Genomic DNA, 20602 nt, shown 5'->3' with positions numbered 1-20602 from the left:
TGGGTCCCTGGACTACCCTTTCCCACAGCTCTCAGAAAGCGCCTGGCAGGGGCCATGGAAGAATTTTAATTAGTTCACATTTAAAGGCAAATCTACCTAATACACACTTTCCTAAACAGTACGTGAGAACTGAAACATCTGCATTTTTCTGCATTTTGCAATGCAGTTCTCCAGCCATGTAATGTGTACAAAAGTGTATATACTGGGGTAAAGTGTTGATAAAAACCCCCATATATTAGTGAAAATAGCATTATTTGGGGAAAACAGCACTGCAAAAATGTGCATTGCATAGAAATGTGTACATTATGAGAAATTCTTACTAAAACACTGATGAATGTTCATGATGATGCATTTTTAAAAAAAATCACAAACTGAAAAAGATGTGGAGAACTGAATTTAAGATTGGAAAAAATGAGATGAAGAAAGGAGTCTGCTAATCGGCACATCTCCTCCCATGATTTCACCCTCTTTTCCAACTTGAAATCAAGGTGATCTGCCTGCTGTTGGAACTGACCCCTTGCCCATGATGTGAACATCACCCACCCTCCAGCAAAGGTAGTGTGCCTTTGCTAAACTGAATTAAGCCTACATGCTTAATTCAAGGCAGAACCCATCAGCGTCAGATCTGGGATTTGAGCATGTGTTGATGCTGATTGTCCTCTGTGCATTCAGAGGGGCTGGAGGTGACCTTAAGCACATGCAGAGAGCCTTCCTTTCAACTGCAACAAACCAGTACCAGCCTCTCAATATAGAATAAATTAGCCCATTTCTGGGATAGGGTGGGTACCTAGGAAGGGATAAAAAGTTACCATTATGCAACTAAATTCAAGTCAGGGGAAGAGGGAGAGGAAACATGGCTGTGGCTTTGGCTCAGGTAGGACCACCTACCTGATATTTTCCTGGCAGGCAGCATGAATGAAATCTTGGACGTGAGGCTGTCGGAAATGCTTGTCATAGTGCTCCATCAGCTTGGCATAAATGGTGGGCACTGCCATGAAGACATTCACCCGGGGAGCTTGGGGTTTCAGAAATGCCTCCCAGACCTGGAACAAGGACACAGAAAAGCCAATTGTAAAGGCAACCCAACAAAGCTAAACAATGCTTCCTGCAAGGGTCTCTATGTCTCCTTTATCCCGGTTGAATGTGTGGGAATCCTGCCCCAGGTCATTTGGAGCTTTCAAGGTTAAAACTGGCATATAGTTTTGTGTGTGTGTTTGTTATTGTTTCTGTTATGGTGATTTTCACTTTTTAATGGTTGGAAGAAAATCTAATAAAATATTTAAAAAAAAATAAAATTGGCATTTTGGATTGGGTCTGGAAATGCACCAGAAGCCAGGGCACATGCGAAGCACTGGCACCATAGGGTATCAGCCTGTTAGGAAAGCTTTTTCCATCCCCCTGTAGCTGAGGACTCAAAAGGACCAGGCAGAAGCAGAGTGAGTTGCACTGAGAGGAGAACCTGATCAGCCATACCTAAGTTCTTTTGGGATCAAACTCAGAGAATGACAAATAGCCACTTCACATCCAAAAAGGGGGAAAGAAACATCTTGCTCACCCGCAGTGCCCCACAACAGGCACAAAGTGGGTCAGACTCCCACATCTGGCTAAGCTGACTCTGGGGTCTTTGGGCTTGACTGAGCAGCCAGCCTCGAGAGCATCGGGAGACCAAGTCGTGAAATGAATATTTAACCTTGGCTAGTGTGCCCCCAATGCTGTTGCTTGTCTCCCTCAGTGCTGCCAAGCAAGAGGGAGAAACCCCATAAATAAATAACGAGACGGCCCTTGCCTGTTCTGTTATGGTAACCTTCCTCCTCCTCCCCTTCTTCCCGGCTCCTGCCCCATTGCTGACAAATGTATTCTCTAACAATTCATGACACCATGTTGCTTCCCTCCCCGCCCCCCCGCCAGCTCAGCATGCTCAGGCACAAAGAGGTGCATACAACAGGGAAGGAAGGCATGATATGACTGAAGGTGACCAAGCCACTCTCTTTCCTAAACCAAATTCCCTTCTTCTGACGCCAGCTCTGTCCATCAGCTCTTTGAGCCACAGAAATGCCTTCTAGTACATCCAAGAAAGATGACTCCCACATCTAGAGGGTGCTCTGAACAAAAGAAGAGCCTTCTGGGTCAGGTCAACGGCCCATCTAGTCCATCACCCTGTTCTCACAGTGGCCAACCATATGCTTACGGTAAGTCTGAAAGCAGGACCCGAGCGCTACAGCTCTCTTCCCACTTGTGGCTCCCAGCAACTGGCATTCAGAGGCATCTGTGGAGGGAGACCTTCCTTACGATGCCTGGGAGGAAGTGGCCATGAAGAAACTAGCTGCAGGTCCATGAGGCTCACCACCCCTTCTGAGAACCACAGGGGTTCTGGAAGTCGAACCCGTTCCAGAAGTCCGTTTGACTTCCAAAAGGTCAAAAACCAAAGCATGGCTTCTGATTGGCTACAGGAAGCTATATTGGAATCCCACTGTTGGCCCTAATTTTCCGATGTGCGCAACCCTAGAATATATGTACATAGCACCTTTGGTTGGTTGAACAATACAAGGATCAAAATATATGAAATCCCAGGTGACTCTGGAAACAATTAAATCACTTAGAAAAACGGAATATATTGATTAATAAAAACAAATTTGATCCATTTTCACATGCTAAACTTACTTTGTGGGGAAACCCCATACTAAGAATTGCAAAAAAGATAGTGATATGAAAAAATTGGATGGAAGCAGGTGTATCGACATTGGACCAACTGATAGATGGGGAAGATGAATTTTATGCTTCTGCTATTTTAAGACAAAAATATCATCTATCAGATGCAGCCCAATGGCAATATCTTCAATTACAACATCTACAAGTGTGTTTGGGCCACCAGCTCTTTCAGCTTCCGAGATACCTGAGAGATTGGAGCAATTGGACAACTCAATTCAAAAATAAAAAGCCAGCAAATTACTTTCTATAGTTATCTATTAACAATACACAAGTTCAATATGCAGACTGCAAGAGATGATTGGAATAAAGAATTGGAACTTTCATTATTACCCAGACAGTGGGAAAATGTATTAGCTTCAATACCTAAGGTGTCATTAGATTTAAAATTAAGACTAATACAACAGAAAATAATATTCAGAGTTTATTGGACTCCTTTACGGTTGTATAAAAAAGGGTTAGCTAAGAAATCTGTGTTGGAGATGTGGCTTAGACAATGCCTCTCTGAAACACATACTTGTACAGTGTTCTTTACTTAACAGGTTTTGTAAGAAAGTGCTGGACTGTGTAACTATGACTGTGCAGAAAAAGTTAAACCTTTCATCAGAGAATATTTTATTGAACTATATACCTGCAGTATGGAAATTATCAACAGGAAAACGGAAACGGATTTCCCGTGCCCTAATGGTGGCCAAGAGATTGAAATTGAGGAATTGGAAAAATAAAGATATGATACCCTTCAATCAATGGATTGATGATATGACATCACTGGCAATTTATGAACGGACTGATTACAGGTGAAGACTCTGTATAAATAAATACTATAACATTCGGAATGAGTTTATACTAAATGTAGCAGGCTATTAACATTTACATAAGCACTAGGACAATAACAATAACACTATACCAATTTATACATGAATGTATGAGAATATCGTATATTGCTTTTTGTGTGTGCATATTTTCACTTTTATACATATCGTTTTTGTTGCTTTCCTTCCTTCTAACTTTCCCTTCTTTTTTTCTGTATCACTTTATTTCTTTTAACTGAAATCACCTTAATAAAATATACATATTTTTTAAAAAAGATTTGACCCCTGGTACAAACACACAAAGGTGCACAATAGCACAAGATAATACAGAAATTCCTGAGAAATATATCATGGTTTCCATTCAATCTTTTCTCTCATGCTCTCTCATCTAAACAGCCCCCCTGCCCAGTTTTCCCTTTGGAGTGTTTCTAATTCTCAAATCAGATTTCCAATTAAATAAAAACAAAAACCAAAGATGGAACCCCAACCTCCCTGCCCTAAACAGATAACTGTATCTATATGCAATCCACAAGGGCCTCTTTGGTGAACCAAATGCAAATTGGCGTATCAATTCATGTTGTTACCAAGAAAAGGGAAAAGGGGCCTTTTCACAAGTAACAATCTTCTAATGCATGTTAAATCATCCCTTTACTTTTCTTTTGATCTCCAAGGCAGCTTTGTGTTTCAGTCTTGACTGACAGGGTGCTGGTTACATCGCCTGCAAAGAAATAAATAAAATGCTGCCAGGCTTCTCTCCACACCCCAACCCACCCCCAGCTTCTCTAAAGCTTTCAGTCTGATCCAGATAGCTGAGCATCTTCATGACAAAATATGTCCAACTGAATAGTGCTACTTGGTGGTGTTCTGCTTTGTGGGATAAAAACTTGTGCAGAGACTTGCTTTTTGAACTTGGTTCCCTTGAGCAAGAATGGGGGGAGAAATCTGATTCAGTTCGCATCTAAAAATTCACATTTATCCTTTGAAATTTGCACTTTTCCAAATTCTGCAATGGAGCTCTCCACCCAAGTAATGCGTATAAAAGTGCACACGCCACAGTAAAGTTTGTGTATAAATGCACTTATTGGTGAAAATAACACACACAGATTCAGTAGAGGAAACTGCTTTGCAAAAATGTATATATTGGGGAAAATTGCACCTAACGTGTTCAGACAAGAAAGAAAAAACTTGCCCCAAACTGAATTTTCATGACCAATGGAGAAACGTGAAGAACTGAACTTAAAATTGAGAAACAAGTAACTAAACGTGACATATTTGCCCATCCCTACCCTTGAGTCACCTAATGCTGTCTTTATCCCAGCCTTGAAGTTGGATTCGGCATTTGGCCCTTCTAACCCCAATGTATAGTTAACTTATGGAACTCACTGCAACATGGTGTTAGAAGAGCAATTAACCCCAAATGGTTTTAAAAGGGTTCAGATAAGGGGTGGGGAAACCTGTTGCCCTCTAGGCATTGTTGGACTTTCATATACCCACCCAAGACAACACAGCAAATGGCCAGAGAGCACTGTAGTTGGAGTCCAACATCTGGAGGGTTGCAGGTTCCCAACCTCTGGTTTTGGTGAATACATGGAGAGCAAAGTTCACTTTAATTCAGATATTGGGAACCTGTGGGTATTTTTCTTCTGCAACTCCCATAATCACTGACCATTGGCTATGCTGGCTGGGGCTGATGAGAGTTGTAGTCCAGTGTTGTCTGGAGGGCCAGATGTTCCCCATCTCTCTCTTGTCATAACAGCCAAACACACAGCTGCTGGGCTCAGAGGCAGGTGCCCTGGCTCTTGCCTAACACATGCAGACAGAGGCTCTTACTTGTAAGTAAAGGAAAAGGTAAAGGTACCCCTGACCATTAGGCTCTATAGGCCGAGGGAGCCTGTGTTTGTCCACAGACAACTTCCAAGTCATGTGGCCAGCATGACTAAGCTGCTTCTGGCGAACCAGATCAGTGCACAGAAATGCTGTTTACCTTCCTGCCGGAGTGGTACCTGTTTATCTACTTGCACCTGACGTGCTTTTGAACTGCTAGGTGGGCAGGAGCTGGGACCGAACAACAGGAGCTTACCCCATCACAGGGATTCGAACTGCCAACCTTCCAATCGGCAAGCCCTAGGCTCAGTGGTTTAGACCACAGCGCCACCCGCATCTAAGTAAGAGATCTTTATTCAGGAAAGTAACGGTACAAGCTCAGCAGCAGATACAGGTCCCAGGAGTCATGATTCAGGATTTCAGGAGCAGGAAAAGGAGTTCTGAAACGGACGGGGGCAACACCAAGCTTTTAAAGACGAGGCATGGCATGCTCACTCGCAATGCTCTCTTGCCTTGTGGGAATATGAGATTGCTCCATTGGGGTGGATGGCTCTGCTCCCATCCACAAAGGCATTGCTAAGTTCTAGGTGACAAGACTGCATCTGCCTGTTCAGTCGCTGCCAACTTCTGATCAAATCCCGACATGTTGCTCCTGTATACCAGGTACAAATGACAGGGCAGGGATACCACCCTGCTATGGCTGGCTTGGGAGCTTCCTGCAGGAATCCACCTGGCTGCTGTTGTGAAGGCAGAATGCTGAGATAGGTGGACCAAGGATCTGGTGCAACCTAGCAATTCTTTCACCACCCCTGCCCATTGAGTCTCCACTGACTCCTCGGCTAAGGCAAGAGGTTTTCAGCACAGAGGGGGAAGCAAAAACCTCCTTCTTCCAAAAGCGGCCTGAGCTCTTGCTGTTTGTGATACCCTCCAACTGTTTGTGTGCTCTGCATGATTCTGTTTTAATCACTTATTCATCTGCAGGCTCTGCTGTTCCCTGAGCATCCCAGGCTACAGCTTTTAAACCCTCGCTACGCTGCGGGCATGCTGAAAGGAGCAAACACTTTCCCCAGGACCCAGGAATCTAACAAAATATGACAGGCTCCAGTTTCCTTTCTTCTTCTTCTTCTCATCATCTCCCTCCCTCCTGCCTCTCCCTCCCCCCCCTCACACTTCAAAAGGCATTACTCTGCAACAGATGCTGAGGACAAATGGTAGATCTGGCAAGAAGGAAAAAAAGATATAACTTTTTCTTTCGCCCGTTCCCCAAGCTGAGGATTGTGAAAAAGGATCCAGTATAAACTGTTCAATGCTGATGTGCCCCTTCTATGCTCTTGCCAGTGTCCCCTTTCAGATGGGGTAGGGGGGTGGAGGGTAGAGAATGAGATTTAAAGAAAGTGAAGGGATGAAACCACCACCAACTTTCTCCAGGAAATATAGGATTGGGAAACCCCCTCCTTCATAAAAGAGACTTGTTTCCCAGAGCCGGGGTTTTTGCCCCAGTCATATGCCATGAAATATGCCCTGGGATTCCATTTACCCATTATCCAGTCCATATAGCTGGTGCATTCGAAACCCAAACTGGTTCCTTCCTCAGCCATAGAGGACAGGCAGGAGCTAAGTAATTTGCACACCTGGTTCCCTGTAGTGACTGTAGGGCAGTCCCTGAGGGTGGGGAGAGCACGTGAAGGATGGTAGGGATTGCCGCCTTTCCCACAGGCATATCCCACCATTGTACCAAGGTTCCTGCAAGGCCAGGAATAAGGGACTCGGGAGGTGAGATTCAGGAACAGGAACTGGAGCACCCAAAGGAAGCTGTTAGAACAAGTGCAGAAAGGAAGAGGCAAGCCCCAACCAACCAGCCGGCAGTGTTCACACCCGGAGGGTCCAATCCTAGGAGGAGGACCCCTCCAGTCTGGTGTTTTACCACAGGTGTATTCTGCAACATATTATTGACACAATAATAATGCATTAGCACCAGATTTATTCTGTTGGAGGAAGTAAACCTCTGGATACCAGGTGCAGAGATTGCTGTTGTGTTCAGGTTCTGCTTGCTGGCTTCCCATAGGCATCTGGCTGGCCACTGCGAGAAGAGGATGCTGAATTTGAAAGGCTCCAGCAGCCTCTTCTTATGCTCCGATGTACTTCCTTGGAAGCTTTCAAGAGGAGCCTGAATGATCATATTGTGAAGGTTCCCCATATACAAGATATCCTGCTTTCCAGGGTCCCTTCTGGCCTTGCAGTTTGTCGCTGTTGCTGCTTCTATTTGACTTCAAATAAACTTTTGCTTAGAAGAGATGTGCAGCACCCCAGCCGGAGGAGATTTTGAGCATTTCTGATATTCTGCTCACAAGGGCATAGTTCCACTGGGATCCCACCAAACACTAATGCCAAATTCTCTGAAAGAAGAGGAGGAAAGCAGCCACTACAGTGGTGCCTCGCAAGACGAAATTAATTCGTTCCACGAGTCTTTTCGTCTTGCGATGTTTTTCGTCTTGCGAAGCACGGTCCGTCGCAACTGCGCCTCTTCAGGCGGCTTTAAGAAAAAAGCGAACAAACTCGCAAGACGTTTTCGTCTTGCGAAGCAAGCCCATAGGGAAATTTGTCTACCGAAGCAACGCAAAAACCGAAAAACCCTTTCGTCTAGCGAGTTTTTCGTCTTGCGAGGCATTTGTCTTGCGGGGCACCACTGTACAAGCGTCTCTTGGGTTGTTCTCGCTGTTTCCCTTGGATGCACAGACTGGCCACAGGGAAAGATGCTACAGTGACTCGTGACCTAAGGGCACCACTGCGCTGACCCTGCGAGGAGCCTATTGTCACAAAGACCAACCGAACCAGGCTGCCACATGTACGTGTAACTGTAAAGGCACGTCGTGAATTAAGTAATCTAATAAACACTGTAATAATAAAGTATTTATTGCGCATAATGAAGTGTTAGTGATTAGGAAGGTTGGGCACACTGCTGCGGTTTTTCCTGAACCCTTGCCAGTATTACTCAAAGCTGATTCTGGAGGCAGCAGTAGCTTTGGAGGAAAGGTTCCCGGCTTTGTTTTGATCGGCGTGTCGAGTGTTTGAGCTGCCATTCGGGTTTCTTTATATCACCCTGTAATTGACTGCTCTCTCGAGGTGCAAAGAAACAGAAATACAAAAGGCGGAAGGAAAAGCTCAGGCTCCTTCTGCGAAATCTGCCGCTGAAACTGTGCTGCTTTCCCGAGAGCCGATTTCGGTAGCAAAAGGGCACTTTGTAAACAGCTGGTGAAAATAGACTGGAACTCAAAGTCGGCTTGTGTTAAACTCCACAAGAAAGCCCGATTTACCCTCCTGCACCTCCTTTGTCATGTCAATCAAACCACTTTCCTGCTCCCTCGGGAGGCGCTCACAAAAAGGATAGAGAAACAGGGGGGAAAGTAAACAAAAATAAAAAGGCACATAAAGTCCTCCCAAGGCCTTTACTGCACTAGAGAGCTTGTGGAAGAGAACAGGCCAGGCAGCTGGTCCCTGGCCAGCCATTCTTGGGCCAAGGCAGGGCAAGTGAGGGCATCGCTTAACCATCTCGAGTTGGTGCCCTCTCTTGCCCTTGCTTGTCAGACTCCACTGAGCTCTCCGGTCAGCACACATCAGTTTGGACTCCCTCTCCCAACCCACCAGAACACAGGCTGCAACATGCAGATGTTGGGAAGGAGATGCAGAAAAACTCAAGTGTGTAAGGGAATGAACCTAAGTTAGTCATGTCCATTAACTTCAATGGGTCTATTCTGCGCAGGCCTATGGTTGAATGGCACCTGATGTTCTCCTTGGACCCCTGCCCACACATACCTGTTCTAGAACAAGTGTCTGTGCAATATACTGCAGGCAGGCAGCATTTGCTAAAACTGTTTTGCATGTTAGAAGGAGGCAGATTACATTTCAGTGGGGCTCACCCAGAGGAGCTGATGCTCCTGTGATTAGAAGGGGGAACCCACAACTCTGTACACAGCTACATCATGTGATGAACCACCAGGGCTATAGGCTAGAAATCTCGTTGGCTTGGTGCAGGGGGTTGTCTGCCACCCAGGCTGGCCATTGGCTTTCCTCAACAGGAAGGGCTATACAAGCTTCCAGTTCAGTGTAGGACTTTGCCTGGGCTAGGATAGTATTTCCTGGGTCCAGCTTGGCCTGGCTATTAATTTATTTCCTAGCCTGGTCGCCAGCTGAACCTCCCACAGATCGTCAGTCCTGACACTGGCAGATTGCACTTGCTGGTTATCAGCCTAATATTGCCAAGTTCTCCAATCAATCCTTAAAAAGGATTTGGTCCCATACATTTTACCACCCTTGCAACTCTCCTTTGAAGCCTGTCGAATTTATCAACCTCCCGGCACCCAAAGCAGAACATTTAGAAGGCATCAGGTTGAGGAGGGCTGGCTAATAACTTTAAGAATGGTGTTCATATGCCCTTCTTCCGAACAACAGTAGCTCTGGCTGGGAATTCAGAAAACAGGAATGAAATTTTCACTGTTCCTAGAAGCACCTGGATTCCTACCTGACAAACAGATCATTGTAAGAAAACAACCCCTTTCCTCTCCTAAATAATCCAAGCGGGTTTGGCTCCTTGGTGTAAATGCCGTCGCCAAATGCTCAGGCCTCTTCATCTCCTTCAGTACCATCTCACATCACAAGCGCTGATGAAGGGGCTGCTGCCGTGCTTTTCATCTGCTCCACTGTGGCGCTGTCTCCAGGGATGGAGAGCGCACATCAAAGCTGTCTCCTCTTGCAGAGCCATGATCTCAACATCTGGCACAGAGTTTCCATCATCACAGCAATGGGTGACAAAGGGACAACCGTCTCTGGGTGCGAAAGAGGCCAACCAGTACAGGGTGTCCTTCCTGTTAATGCCCCCCCACATCACCACAAGGCACTGAACTGGCTAGAAAGAGCACATGGTGGGACTCACCTCTTCCCTCGAAAATTATCAAAAGCATAGGGAAGGCCATGCCAGCAGAAGATCAGCCAGACTTGTTTGTCTCTCTCTCTCTGAGAAATATACATTTCTAGTGTATATTTCTTTCATAATGTTTATTAATGCTGTTCATAGCTCTGGGGAGCCTTTGGGCCCCAAAGCAGTAGATAAATAAACTATACCATACCGTTAAAAGAACAACTACCCTTTGTGGAATTGCTGCAATATCTGCACTTCCAGCCAGAGGGAAGCAAAACACAGGCACAGAAGTGATGCTAGCTGAACTTCCTTGCTCCTGAGCTGGCAAGGGCAGTTTGACTTTGCAGCCCTTTATTCTTTTGAAATTCCAAGGGCGTCTCCATTTTGCTAAACCTCTCCCCTATTTGCTTATTTATTTATTGGCTTATATACCACACAGTGGAAAAAAGCACGTTGGCAGTGAATGTAACACATCCGTAAAGCACCATTAAAAAAAAAAAAGCTTTATCAACATCTGGACAGTGATACACAATAACTGATGCCAGAGTTGCACATCAGAAATGGGTTGTGTAAACAGAATGGTCTTGGGCAGGTGTTGAAAACTAAGCACTGCTAGTGCTTGCTTGATAGTAGCAGGCAAGAAGATCCACAACGGAGGCACAGATGCACTACATATCCTCTGTATCTTAAAGAAACCAGGCATATATCATGGGCCACCCTTAGCTGTGCCGTTCCAGTCAAATGTAATAATTGGGCTGGTATATGTGAGGCAAGGCTAAGCTATTAGGAGCAAAGGAAAAGATCTACTGCTTAGTCTTAGCATGGATGAATGAATCAACATTTGCAGAACACCTCAGAGACAGAAAGCACAAAGTACCAGAGACAACCAGCCAATCTTACCTAGGGCAGCAAGAACTCTGAAGTCTTTAGGACTCACCACATGACACATGGCCCAAACCGATCAGAGCATGAAATAACAACATCATTCTGAAGGAAGACCACAAAAACTACCAGTAAAGGAAAGATGGGAGGGCAGCAAATGAAGGGATGCAGAAAGGAAACCTCAAAAAGTGTTCAGGTGATGGGTATGTGATGGGAAGATGTTTTTGGTCATTTGTTGGAAAAGTCAAATTACTGTAGTTACTCGAATGAAGAGAGACAATGGACTCAAAACACATTTGGGCCAATGAACCACAATCTGTGCACCTTTGAGGTCATGACACAAAAGATACTGGACCACTAAGACTTTCTTTAGCCTCCCACAAAATTCTTATATTTATCATTCATTGCACACTTCCAGTCTGAAAGAAAAGATCCCATTCTTGTTTATTTTAATTTACAAAGGCTTCCCATTTTGCTCATCTGGAAGAGATTGTTACCTGCTGTGAGAGCCTATTTACAGCAAGCTTACCCCCACCCACCCCAACCTCACTCTAATATACAGTCTCTTGCCGCATTTCATCTGAAAGGTTAGCAGACAGGTGGCAGCCCCCCGCCCAGCAACCCTGGGAAACTTACCACCTTTGCGTTGAACTCAGGAAGCATGATGCATGTTGCGCCAACCCAGAGGGGACATAGCAGCTTGTTGACCACCCCATGGACATGATGCAAAGGCAGAACATGGAGAATAATGTCATCCTTTGTCCACTCCCATTTGTTAATCAGCCCAGTTATCTGCAAGGATATTTAAACAAACAAACAAGCAGCATTAGGAGTAGAGGCTGCAAACAAGTATGCACACCATTTGTTTCAAAAGTGAGGCCCCAGAGCTAAAACTAATGTCAGTGGGAGACATAAAAAGAACAGAAGAGGAAACCTTTAAGGTGTGTTAGAAATACAGTTTATCCAGCCCGACATGTTTAGAGGGCATCTACGGCATCTCCTTCTGCATCAACCCGCTACCTCTTTGCCATCCCCTCTGAACAGAGCTTTAGACTAAAAATTGGCAGGATTTAGACTGCAGCTGGTGTGTCTGCTTTGAGCCCTGTTCTACAGCAGGTCTTTGTTCAGGTCCTTGTCAGGAGGGCCAACAGCCCATTTTACCATGAGCCACAGAAAAAGCAGGCATGTGATTGGTGCTTTTTTAAAAAAAAAAAAACCCTGTTAGAATTTAGTTGCTATTGTTGTTGTTGTTGTTGTTGTTGTTGTTACTGCTGAGAAAGAAAAGAAACATGTTTCTTAACCATGATCTGTAAACAACAGAAACCCACAGACTGTGGAGCATGTATGGAGCAAAGAGCTCCAAGCTCTTTGATTTGCTCAAGCCACAAGGTCTGTGTGTTTCTGCCTCCCTAAAGGTACAATTTTATCCACTGCAGGCAGAGACCTTGTGCTGCCATGGCAGTCAGCAAGACTCCAAACTTCTAACTTTTTTTTTGTGCTCAGGGAGCTAATGGATTTTTTCTGCCTTGGGGATACACAGCTAAAGAGTAAACAGACTTTTCAAGATACCTTTGTAGTCATCTTGTAGCAATGCAAATGGGTAAGAGAAGAAACTGCTCCAAGCTGGAACTGTCACCTCTGCTCTGCAGGGGAAGAAATACAGCAGAGTACTGGGAAGTGTCTTAAAAATTAGAGTGATGGTGTTTAAACCTGTCCTAGAGCTCTGCTCCTGATCCTAAACACAGGGATGATGGCTGTGATTAACAGAGGTTTTTTGGGTTTTTTTTACAATCAAACAGTATATAAATTATACGAAACAAACAAACAAACAAACAAACATCACCCCACAAAGACTCAGAGGCACCCCTCTCTTTTCCTACTACTACTAATGTTCCCCAGTTGAGCCCATCCACAACAAAGCAGGTTCCTAAGTGAGCTGCTATTGAGTAGGTGAAGAATAAACTCACCACAGCTTGGACATTCTGGTGGGTGCTGAGGACACCTTTGGGTCTCCCAGTTGTGCCACTTGTGTAAATGATCATGGCACCCCTGCCCTTCCACTCTGAAATGGGGCAACTGGCTTCAAAAAGGGATGCATCCACTTTTGAACCACATCTCCCAGATTTGGGAAGCGAAAGCACAGGAACCCCAAGTTTCCCAGCACTAGGGGTGATCTTCTCCACATACTCTTCCTCTACAACAAGGAGAGCACTTTGAGAGTCCTTGATGAAATACTCCAATTCCGACACGGGGTGTTTTCTGTAAAGAGGAACAGCTGTGCCTCCACTCATCCATGAAGCCCACTGTGCAGTTACATAGGAAGCATCATTGGGGCACAAAAATGAAATCCGTTCACCCTTCAAGTCTCCGCCTGAGTTCCCGAGAGTCTTGCAGATCATCTGGGATAGATGGAGGCTTCGAGCGTACAGGTCTTTGTAGGAGTGTTCTCCATGTTGGTCAACAATGGCAATTTTATCTCCAAAGGCCAGTGCTCTGGTGAAGACAGGAGCAACCTGTCCACGACAAGCTGTCCTGCTAGTATGCAGGCCTTTAAAGATGCAGCGAGCAGCCCTTAGGCCAGAGGAGTCCCAGCCTCGAAGGCATAAGACACGAACTAGACATTTGGCCAGATAGCTCCTATTTGAAATTGACAAGGAGCCTAACATTTCTCTGGTGCCTCCTGGCTAGCTGTGGTGCTGGAGAAGGAAACAAAAAAACTCAGTCAATATGCAGAGCATGACCAAAAGATCAGCTCAAAGACCATAGGAAGGGAGAAAGCTGCTGCGCTTCAATCCTGCCTGTGGGCTTCCATTGGATATCCAGTTGGACACTGTGAAAACAGGGTGCTGGAATAGATGGGCCACTGGCCTGATCCAGCAGGCTGTTCTTATATTTTTAAGACACACAAGAAGGGCAAAGGTATCACCCTGCAAGACATGTTTCCTTTCAGATCAAAGACCGCCAATGGCAACTTTATTGTAAAGAAAAAACATGCAGCATTCTGCAGGACTGAATAATAATTTCTCATCACAGAAGTGCTGCCAGGAAAATATCATGCACCCCAGTGCTCTGGTCTCAAAGCTGACTTGGCCCTCCAGGATACAAGATGGGCCATGAAGTATACTGTGTTTTCAGTTTAACAGACATCGGTCCAACAACAGAAGTGACCTTGCCGGATCTAGAGATGTGTTTCATCTTGAACATTAAGAATGGGAAACCCTGGGGTAGGAGGTAATTATGGCTCAGCAGTACTGTTGTAGTGATGTAACCCAGCGGAAAATGTTGGCACAAAACAGCAAAAATGTGAGGTGTTTTCATGCATCCAGGCCATTCACGTAAGGAACACTAAGCCAGAGGATGTAATAAAGCTGAAAGTTTAAGCACGAACCAAGTGGAAGGGAAGAGTGTAAGATGGCATGTTGGGGGGCTGCTCACAGGAACTGAAGCAATTTATAGGACTGTTTATAGCTACCTCACAATTAAATTTAAAAGCTCAAAGGGAAAAACTTTCCAAGATTCAATGCATTAATGAACAAGGTGTGGTTTTAATATGAAGCCCAGCTTGGCCAAGTTGTGCGCATTGATGTGCACAACCGCTGACAACAAGCTTAATTCTCTCCACCCGCCTTAATTTCCTCTAAGCTAAAAGCCATAAACTTTTTGGCTTCAACATTCTCCACTTTTTAAACCACTCTGAAAGAAGCTGCTGATTTTGCGTGGGAAGGGCTTTTAACCAAATGTGTCACGCAACAGTGGAGAAGGAAAAACACATCCGATGACAGCAGCTTACCCTCTTTCCATTTCACACATTCCTTCCTAGCCTAGCAGCACAACTTTAAAAAGGTGTGTGTGTGTGTACCTAACAATGAGGTTCGTTAGCAAAAACCAAATCACCTTCTTTATAACTTTAAAGCCCCCTCCCCAAGACAAATTCTTTGCTGCTGAAGGTGTGTGAGAGAGCTGTTAACAAGGGTGCTAATTGGGAATGTGTATATCTTATATATCTTCCACATGCATGGAACCAATCCATAATAGGACACATATTCTCAGCAGAAAATACTGTGGTGCGAGTTGCTACACTGGAATGGAATTATCAAAGGATTTTCTGTGTATATACACAAACAGCACAAATTCAGGAAATCTGGCATATATTAGATACCCTTTTATACATATTAACCTTCTGTTCTCAAAAGCAGAGTTGTGAAATGATGCTAATTTCCCACCCTTTTAATAAGAATAGAACAGCTCTACTAGATCAGATGTAGACCCATCTAGTTCTCACAGTGGTGAATAAAATGCCCTAACTCAGAAAATGAGTACAACTGCATTCTCCCTTCATATTCCTGAGCAACTGGTACTCAGGGGCATACCACCTCTCATACTGGACAATACATAGTCATCATGGTTAGTAGCCATTAACTTCCATGAATGTGCAGCAAATTCCATAATTTGACTGTGCGACAAAATCTTTCTTTTTGTCTGTCTCGAATCTCCCAACATTCAACTTCACTGGATGACCCCTTTGGGTTCTAGTAATATGAGAAGGGACATAGCCTTCTCTGTGTCCACTTCATGCATAATTGTACATACCTTTGTCATGTGCCCCCATATTCACCTTCAGTCTAAACTATTTAAAAAAACCCAAATTTTGTAACCTTTTCTTAAACACAAGTTGTTCAAGCTATTGGTTGCCCCTTTCTGCATCTTTTCCAGCTCTATGAGACTTCTTTTCAGACCAGAACTGCATTCCAAGTGTGGTCGCAACTTTATCTCTTCCAAAGGCTCATCTAGTTCAGCATCTTGCTCTCACGATGTCCAGTTGTTTCTGGGGCAAGCAGGACTTGAGGGAAACATGACCCTCTCAACTTGCGATTCCCAGCAACTGGTATTCTGAGGCATTACTGTTTTCGACACCAGAGATAGAACATAGCTATCACAGCTAGCAGTCATTGATAGCCCTATTCTCTATCAATTTCCCAAACTAATTACATCTGGACAATCCCTGTGACAATATTTGCCTTGCTTTCTTTTAAAGCCATTCCTGTTAGTGGTTGTCACTACTTCTTGCGGGAGTTTGCCAGTACTGGAGTCTCAAAAGCTTCAGGAGAAGGGAATTCAGTTTCCTCTTCCAGTTTACCCATGCTGTGCTTCAAATGTACATCCTACTTTATAAGCAACTGGCAAGACCTGCATTGTAAACAGTGATCATGATGCTGTAAAAAAGTAATGTGACCCCCAAGGAGGGTCAACAGGCAAGAAAGTGGGGGTACCCCTGCTGTTGGTCTACCATTTTCATAGAAACAAAAGCACAGGACAAAAGATAGCACTGCCATCAGAATAGATATCCCCCATAGAGACAAATAAATAGTTCCTACACAGAGGGATAGGCTGTGGGTTGCCACTTCCCTCTACCACAACCAAGTGCAGTGTAGCACTTAAGAGGCTTGGAAAAGGACCTGGGAGAACAGGGTCTAAATCCCAGCTTAGACATGAAGCTCATTTTGAGTGACCTCAAGCCAGTCACTGTCTCTAAACCTAGCCTGCTTCATAGGGTTGTTGTGAGGATTATTATTTGGGGGGGGGGGCGTGCATGCCATCTTGAGCTCCTTGGAGGAAAATGTGGTTTAGAAAATAAATAAGCCCTGTTCCTGTGCAATTTAACTGCAAGGGTTAAGCAAATGAAGCTTTTCCTGGAACGGAGAGATAAATGGTGGAGGGAGGGGGACTTTAGCTGCAAAATGTGGTCAGGCAAGAGCAGTGAGGGTGCTGGAAGATGGAGGGTGAGGGAAAGGAAAACCCTACTACCTCCCCGCCCCCACGCCCTATGTGTAGAGGGGGTAATATTTATTTATTCCATTTATATTCCCGAAGGAGCCCAGGGCGTCAACTAACTAATGCACCTGAAGAGACAGGAGGTGCATCGCCTGGGCTGGGGAGGGAGCGCGTGGAGGTGGAGATGAAAGGTCCCCGCTTCACTTTCAGGGACCAGAGAGGGGAAGGAAAGAGCAGTGACACCTTCCTCTCACCCGCCGCCGGTCATTATTTCCACTCCCCAGCAGAGAAGAAGACGGAAGCCCCTTCCCTTCTCCGGGTCAGCCTCCGCTTCCACCCCCGCTTTTGTTCTCACCCGCAAATCAAGACGGACGGACGGCGTTCGTGCTTCGGCCTGCCGGTCCGTCCGCCAACGACGTCCCCCGTGCAAACGAGGAGCGGCCACGCGAGTTCCGGGGCATGCGTGGGACGGCGAAGGTGTCGGGGAAGGAGGGCAGCTCCCGCGTACCTGACGTCGCTGCAGAGCCCTGACGTCGTCAATGGATGTTAGGGTGGAGGAGTCCGATCTGATGTCATTGGCGTCCTGTGATGACGTTTTTTGGCAACATTGCCTATGACGTCTTATGATGTGTTGAGTCAAGAGGATCAGGATCACAATTCGGGGGTTCTCAACATGCAGAATTTGGTTTGCAGAGAAAACGAACGCACCATAATAAGCATAATAATCACTCAGCGCCCTCATCGTTGTCTCATCATATATTGTTTTGCTGCCCCCCTCCCCACGTCATCGGACCTGTGCCTAATATTAGAATTTACTTGCCATCTTTTACAGTTTGGTTGGCACAGCTATACTATATAGACTCGTAAGTGCTGACCATGTGACCTGTGCACAGTCATCTACAGTGGTACCTTGGGTTACATACGCTTCAGGTTACACACTCCGCTAACTTAGAAATAGTGCTTCAGGTTAAGAACTTTGCTTCAGGATAAGAACAGAAATCAGGCTCTGGCAGCGCGGCAGCATCAGGAGGCCCCATTAGCTAAAGTGGTGCTTCAGGTTAAGAACAGTTTCAGGTTAAGTATGGACCTCCGGAACGAATTAAGTACTTAACCTGAGGTACCACTGTATTTGAAGGGCTGCTGGGTTTGAAGGACTTTCTGGTCCAAGTCTCATTTAAATATAAATATGTGGCCAGGCACCTTGAATCCACAGTTAGCACCTGGCAGGGGAATGAGCAGGCACACAGATCACCTGGTTGTAGTTGTGCCCATTGGAGGGATATATGTTGTATTTCTATTTAAATTATAGCAATTATTACTAAATTTGCATATATGCAAAGTTTATGCATCTTTGTACACTATTTTGAAATGACATTTCTTTGTTCCAAGGATACAAAAGAGATCAGCCCCAGTACCTCTCTGACGTGACACTTGAAACACAGAATTTGCTTATGTTCATTAAAATTTGAATTTTATGTAAACTCTGGATTGTGGTCCTGTTTATGTTTCTGGAGTGAGATGATAATAGCGGGATAATAAAAAAAATCTATGAATTAATGATGTCTAAATATTAAGGGAGTCTTTCAGAGTTGTGGAACTATTTGTATTCTGAACTTATTGTTTTAAAAATACATTCAAGCTGAATGAAGATTTTCACTTTTGTGCTTTGTTATACGTAGTTTTCTCTTTCAAATATTGATAGGCACAAAATTTTAGTGCATCAGCAATGCATGAGGTGCTGCAGCAATATCTATTTTTAGTGTTGCTCCTAGGTCTTCACAAATTTAGAGGTAGGTGTGTTTTATTCATTTATTTAAATATTACTATTTTAGTAACCCACCACTCAATGGTTTAAGAGTACTTGTCAAAAAGAGAGGACAGAAAAGGGTTTCATCCAGAGCCTTCCCTGAATTATTTCCTACAGGAGTCTTCCAGAGCACAGTTTCATCTTAAATCTCCCTGTTTTTTGTATCTCAGCTTTCATTTAAACAAGGCCTATGTCAAGCCCATCACAAATGCACAGAGCAGCTTGCAAACCTGACTGGAACAGAGACCCTAAAGGCTCAGAAACGAAAACGCCAATTAAGCAGGCCCCTAGAGTATTCTGGTATAAAGGCCTTGTGATCTTTAAGTCAATGTCATGATTTTTTTCTTCTTCCTGGAGGTGTGATGTATAATTGATCAGCCTTTGGGACTGCCAAACCCTTGTTGCCCCTTCACACATCTGTGAAACACTGTACACTTGTTAGGGCCCTTTACGTCAAGCTTAGTCTACGCACACTTCAAGTACGAGGTGTTAGAATCCTGAGGTGGGAAAATGGACTGTGTCACCAGACTAAAGATGGGAGGTCTCATATTTAAATGCTCCCTTATATTTAAAAACTCGCTGTGAATTCATAAAAATTACACATACAACAGCACAGCCACAAAAGGGCCTTCCTAGAACCTTTCTCCCTGATGTGCTAGCTCTCTATTTGCAGGGAGGTTATTTGTTTTTTAAAAAAACAGACATGAGAGAGCAATTCACCTGCATCCTTAAGCGGTACAGTCCTTTTTTCCACTGGGGCTTTCTACCTTTTAAACATTATTTATAGAGCATCTTCAAAGGAACATCTCAACCCTTGCCACTTGAGATGAGGTGGGTGATGAATGGGGACGAGGGCTTTTTCAGTGGTGACACCCAGCCTATGGTTTCTCTTCCTTGAGAGGCATGTCAGGCACCAAGCCTACTGCCTTTTCAGTACCAAATAAAGACATTTTTATCTACCCTGGTCTTTTTAATTCTCTATTTTTTCTGCTTTCATTTTTTAAAAAATTCTTACATTCGTATCCTACATTTCTGGGATGCAAGATGGTATATAAATGGTTCCCAAGTGATTTCCCATCAGCAGACTTAGGCCTGCTTAGTGTCAGCAAGGCAGTGGGCTCTGTGAATTCAGACCTTACCCTGGGATATTTTTGTACTGTTGCGGTTCCTCCTTTGCACTTAGGTTAATCTGCTGCTGTTTTTAGATCACACCTCATTCTCATCATTCCACACATGTGTAGACTTAGCTTGACTTTAAAATTATATTGCATTTTATGGATACTTCGTTCTCTTCCTTTTTTTTCCAGATCTGCAAGCCACTCTTCAAATTCAGAATGACACCAGAGGGCAGAAAATATTTACCTTCTAGTCCTGCGTTCTCTTCCCAAGATTGGCCATCTAGATGATCCCTTAAGTGGGGCAGGAAGATGCTAGACTTCCTTGGTTATTTCCCCCAGCCTCTGACATTTGGAGGTATACTGCTTCTGCACACAGAGCCAGAGGCAGCTTCCCAACACCTGGGATTGGAGATAGGTCCTCAAGTCAGGGCAGAGACAGCTGAGGCCCTGCGCCACTGCAAGTGTGCTGGCCAGCCTGGCATGGAGAAAGCTTTTTGGACTGTGCAGAAGGTATGAGGGGATTCCTGCTGCACCAGAGCATGTGCGTTGTGTGGCAGACGTGAGCGGCCTTGGCACAGCCCTGTGCTTTCGAGACTCTGGCTCTGCTTTCAGACACATGGCAGAACGTTGGGCGCATCTGCCAGCTCCAAAAGCAGCTGCAAAGGGGGCTTGCCTCTTTGCCTCCACTCTGCCACTCTGGTTGAGGGAAATCAGGCAGTGTAACACTTTGTCAGCTACCTGTGGCTGCGGCCGTAGCACCAGGCAG

The 20602-nt window shown here is 44.8% G+C and overlaps 1 protein-coding gene across 5 annotated transcripts in view; it reads right to left on the bottom strand.

Annotated features, from left to right (window-relative positions):
* ACSF3 (acyl-CoA synthetase family member 3) overlaps positions 1–17668 on the bottom strand; it is a 61594-nt gene extending 43926 nt beyond the window's left edge. For 2 of the 5 annotated variants that reach the window (XR_014222012.1, XM_082232812.1), the window contains exons 1-4: positions 17267–17389; positions 13107–13835; positions 11776–11931; positions 889–1043 (exon numbers count right to left, since the gene is read on the bottom strand). Coding sequence is in view for 4 of the 5 variants with exons in the window: in XM_082232812.1 (XP_082088938.1) it covers positions 889–1043; positions 11776–11931; positions 13107–13805 (1010 nt within the window). In the remaining variant the exon portion in view is untranslated. Of the gene's footprint in view, positions 1–888; positions 1044–11775; positions 11932–13106; positions 13836–17039; positions 17245–17266 lie in introns of those variants that run through there. The other 3 variants (XM_082232813.1, XM_082232814.1, XM_082232815.1) reach the window with 3 other exon arrangements.
* Between the last annotated feature and the right edge of the window lie 2934 nt (positions 17669–20602).

Source organism: Podarcis vaucheri, assembly GCF_965113315.1.
Source record: "Podarcis vaucheri genome assembly, chromosome: 7".
Classification (NCBI taxonomy): domain Eukaryota; kingdom Metazoa; phylum Chordata; class Lepidosauria; order Squamata; family Lacertidae; genus Podarcis; species Podarcis vaucheri.
This window is presented reverse-complemented; position numbering and strand designations above follow the sequence as displayed.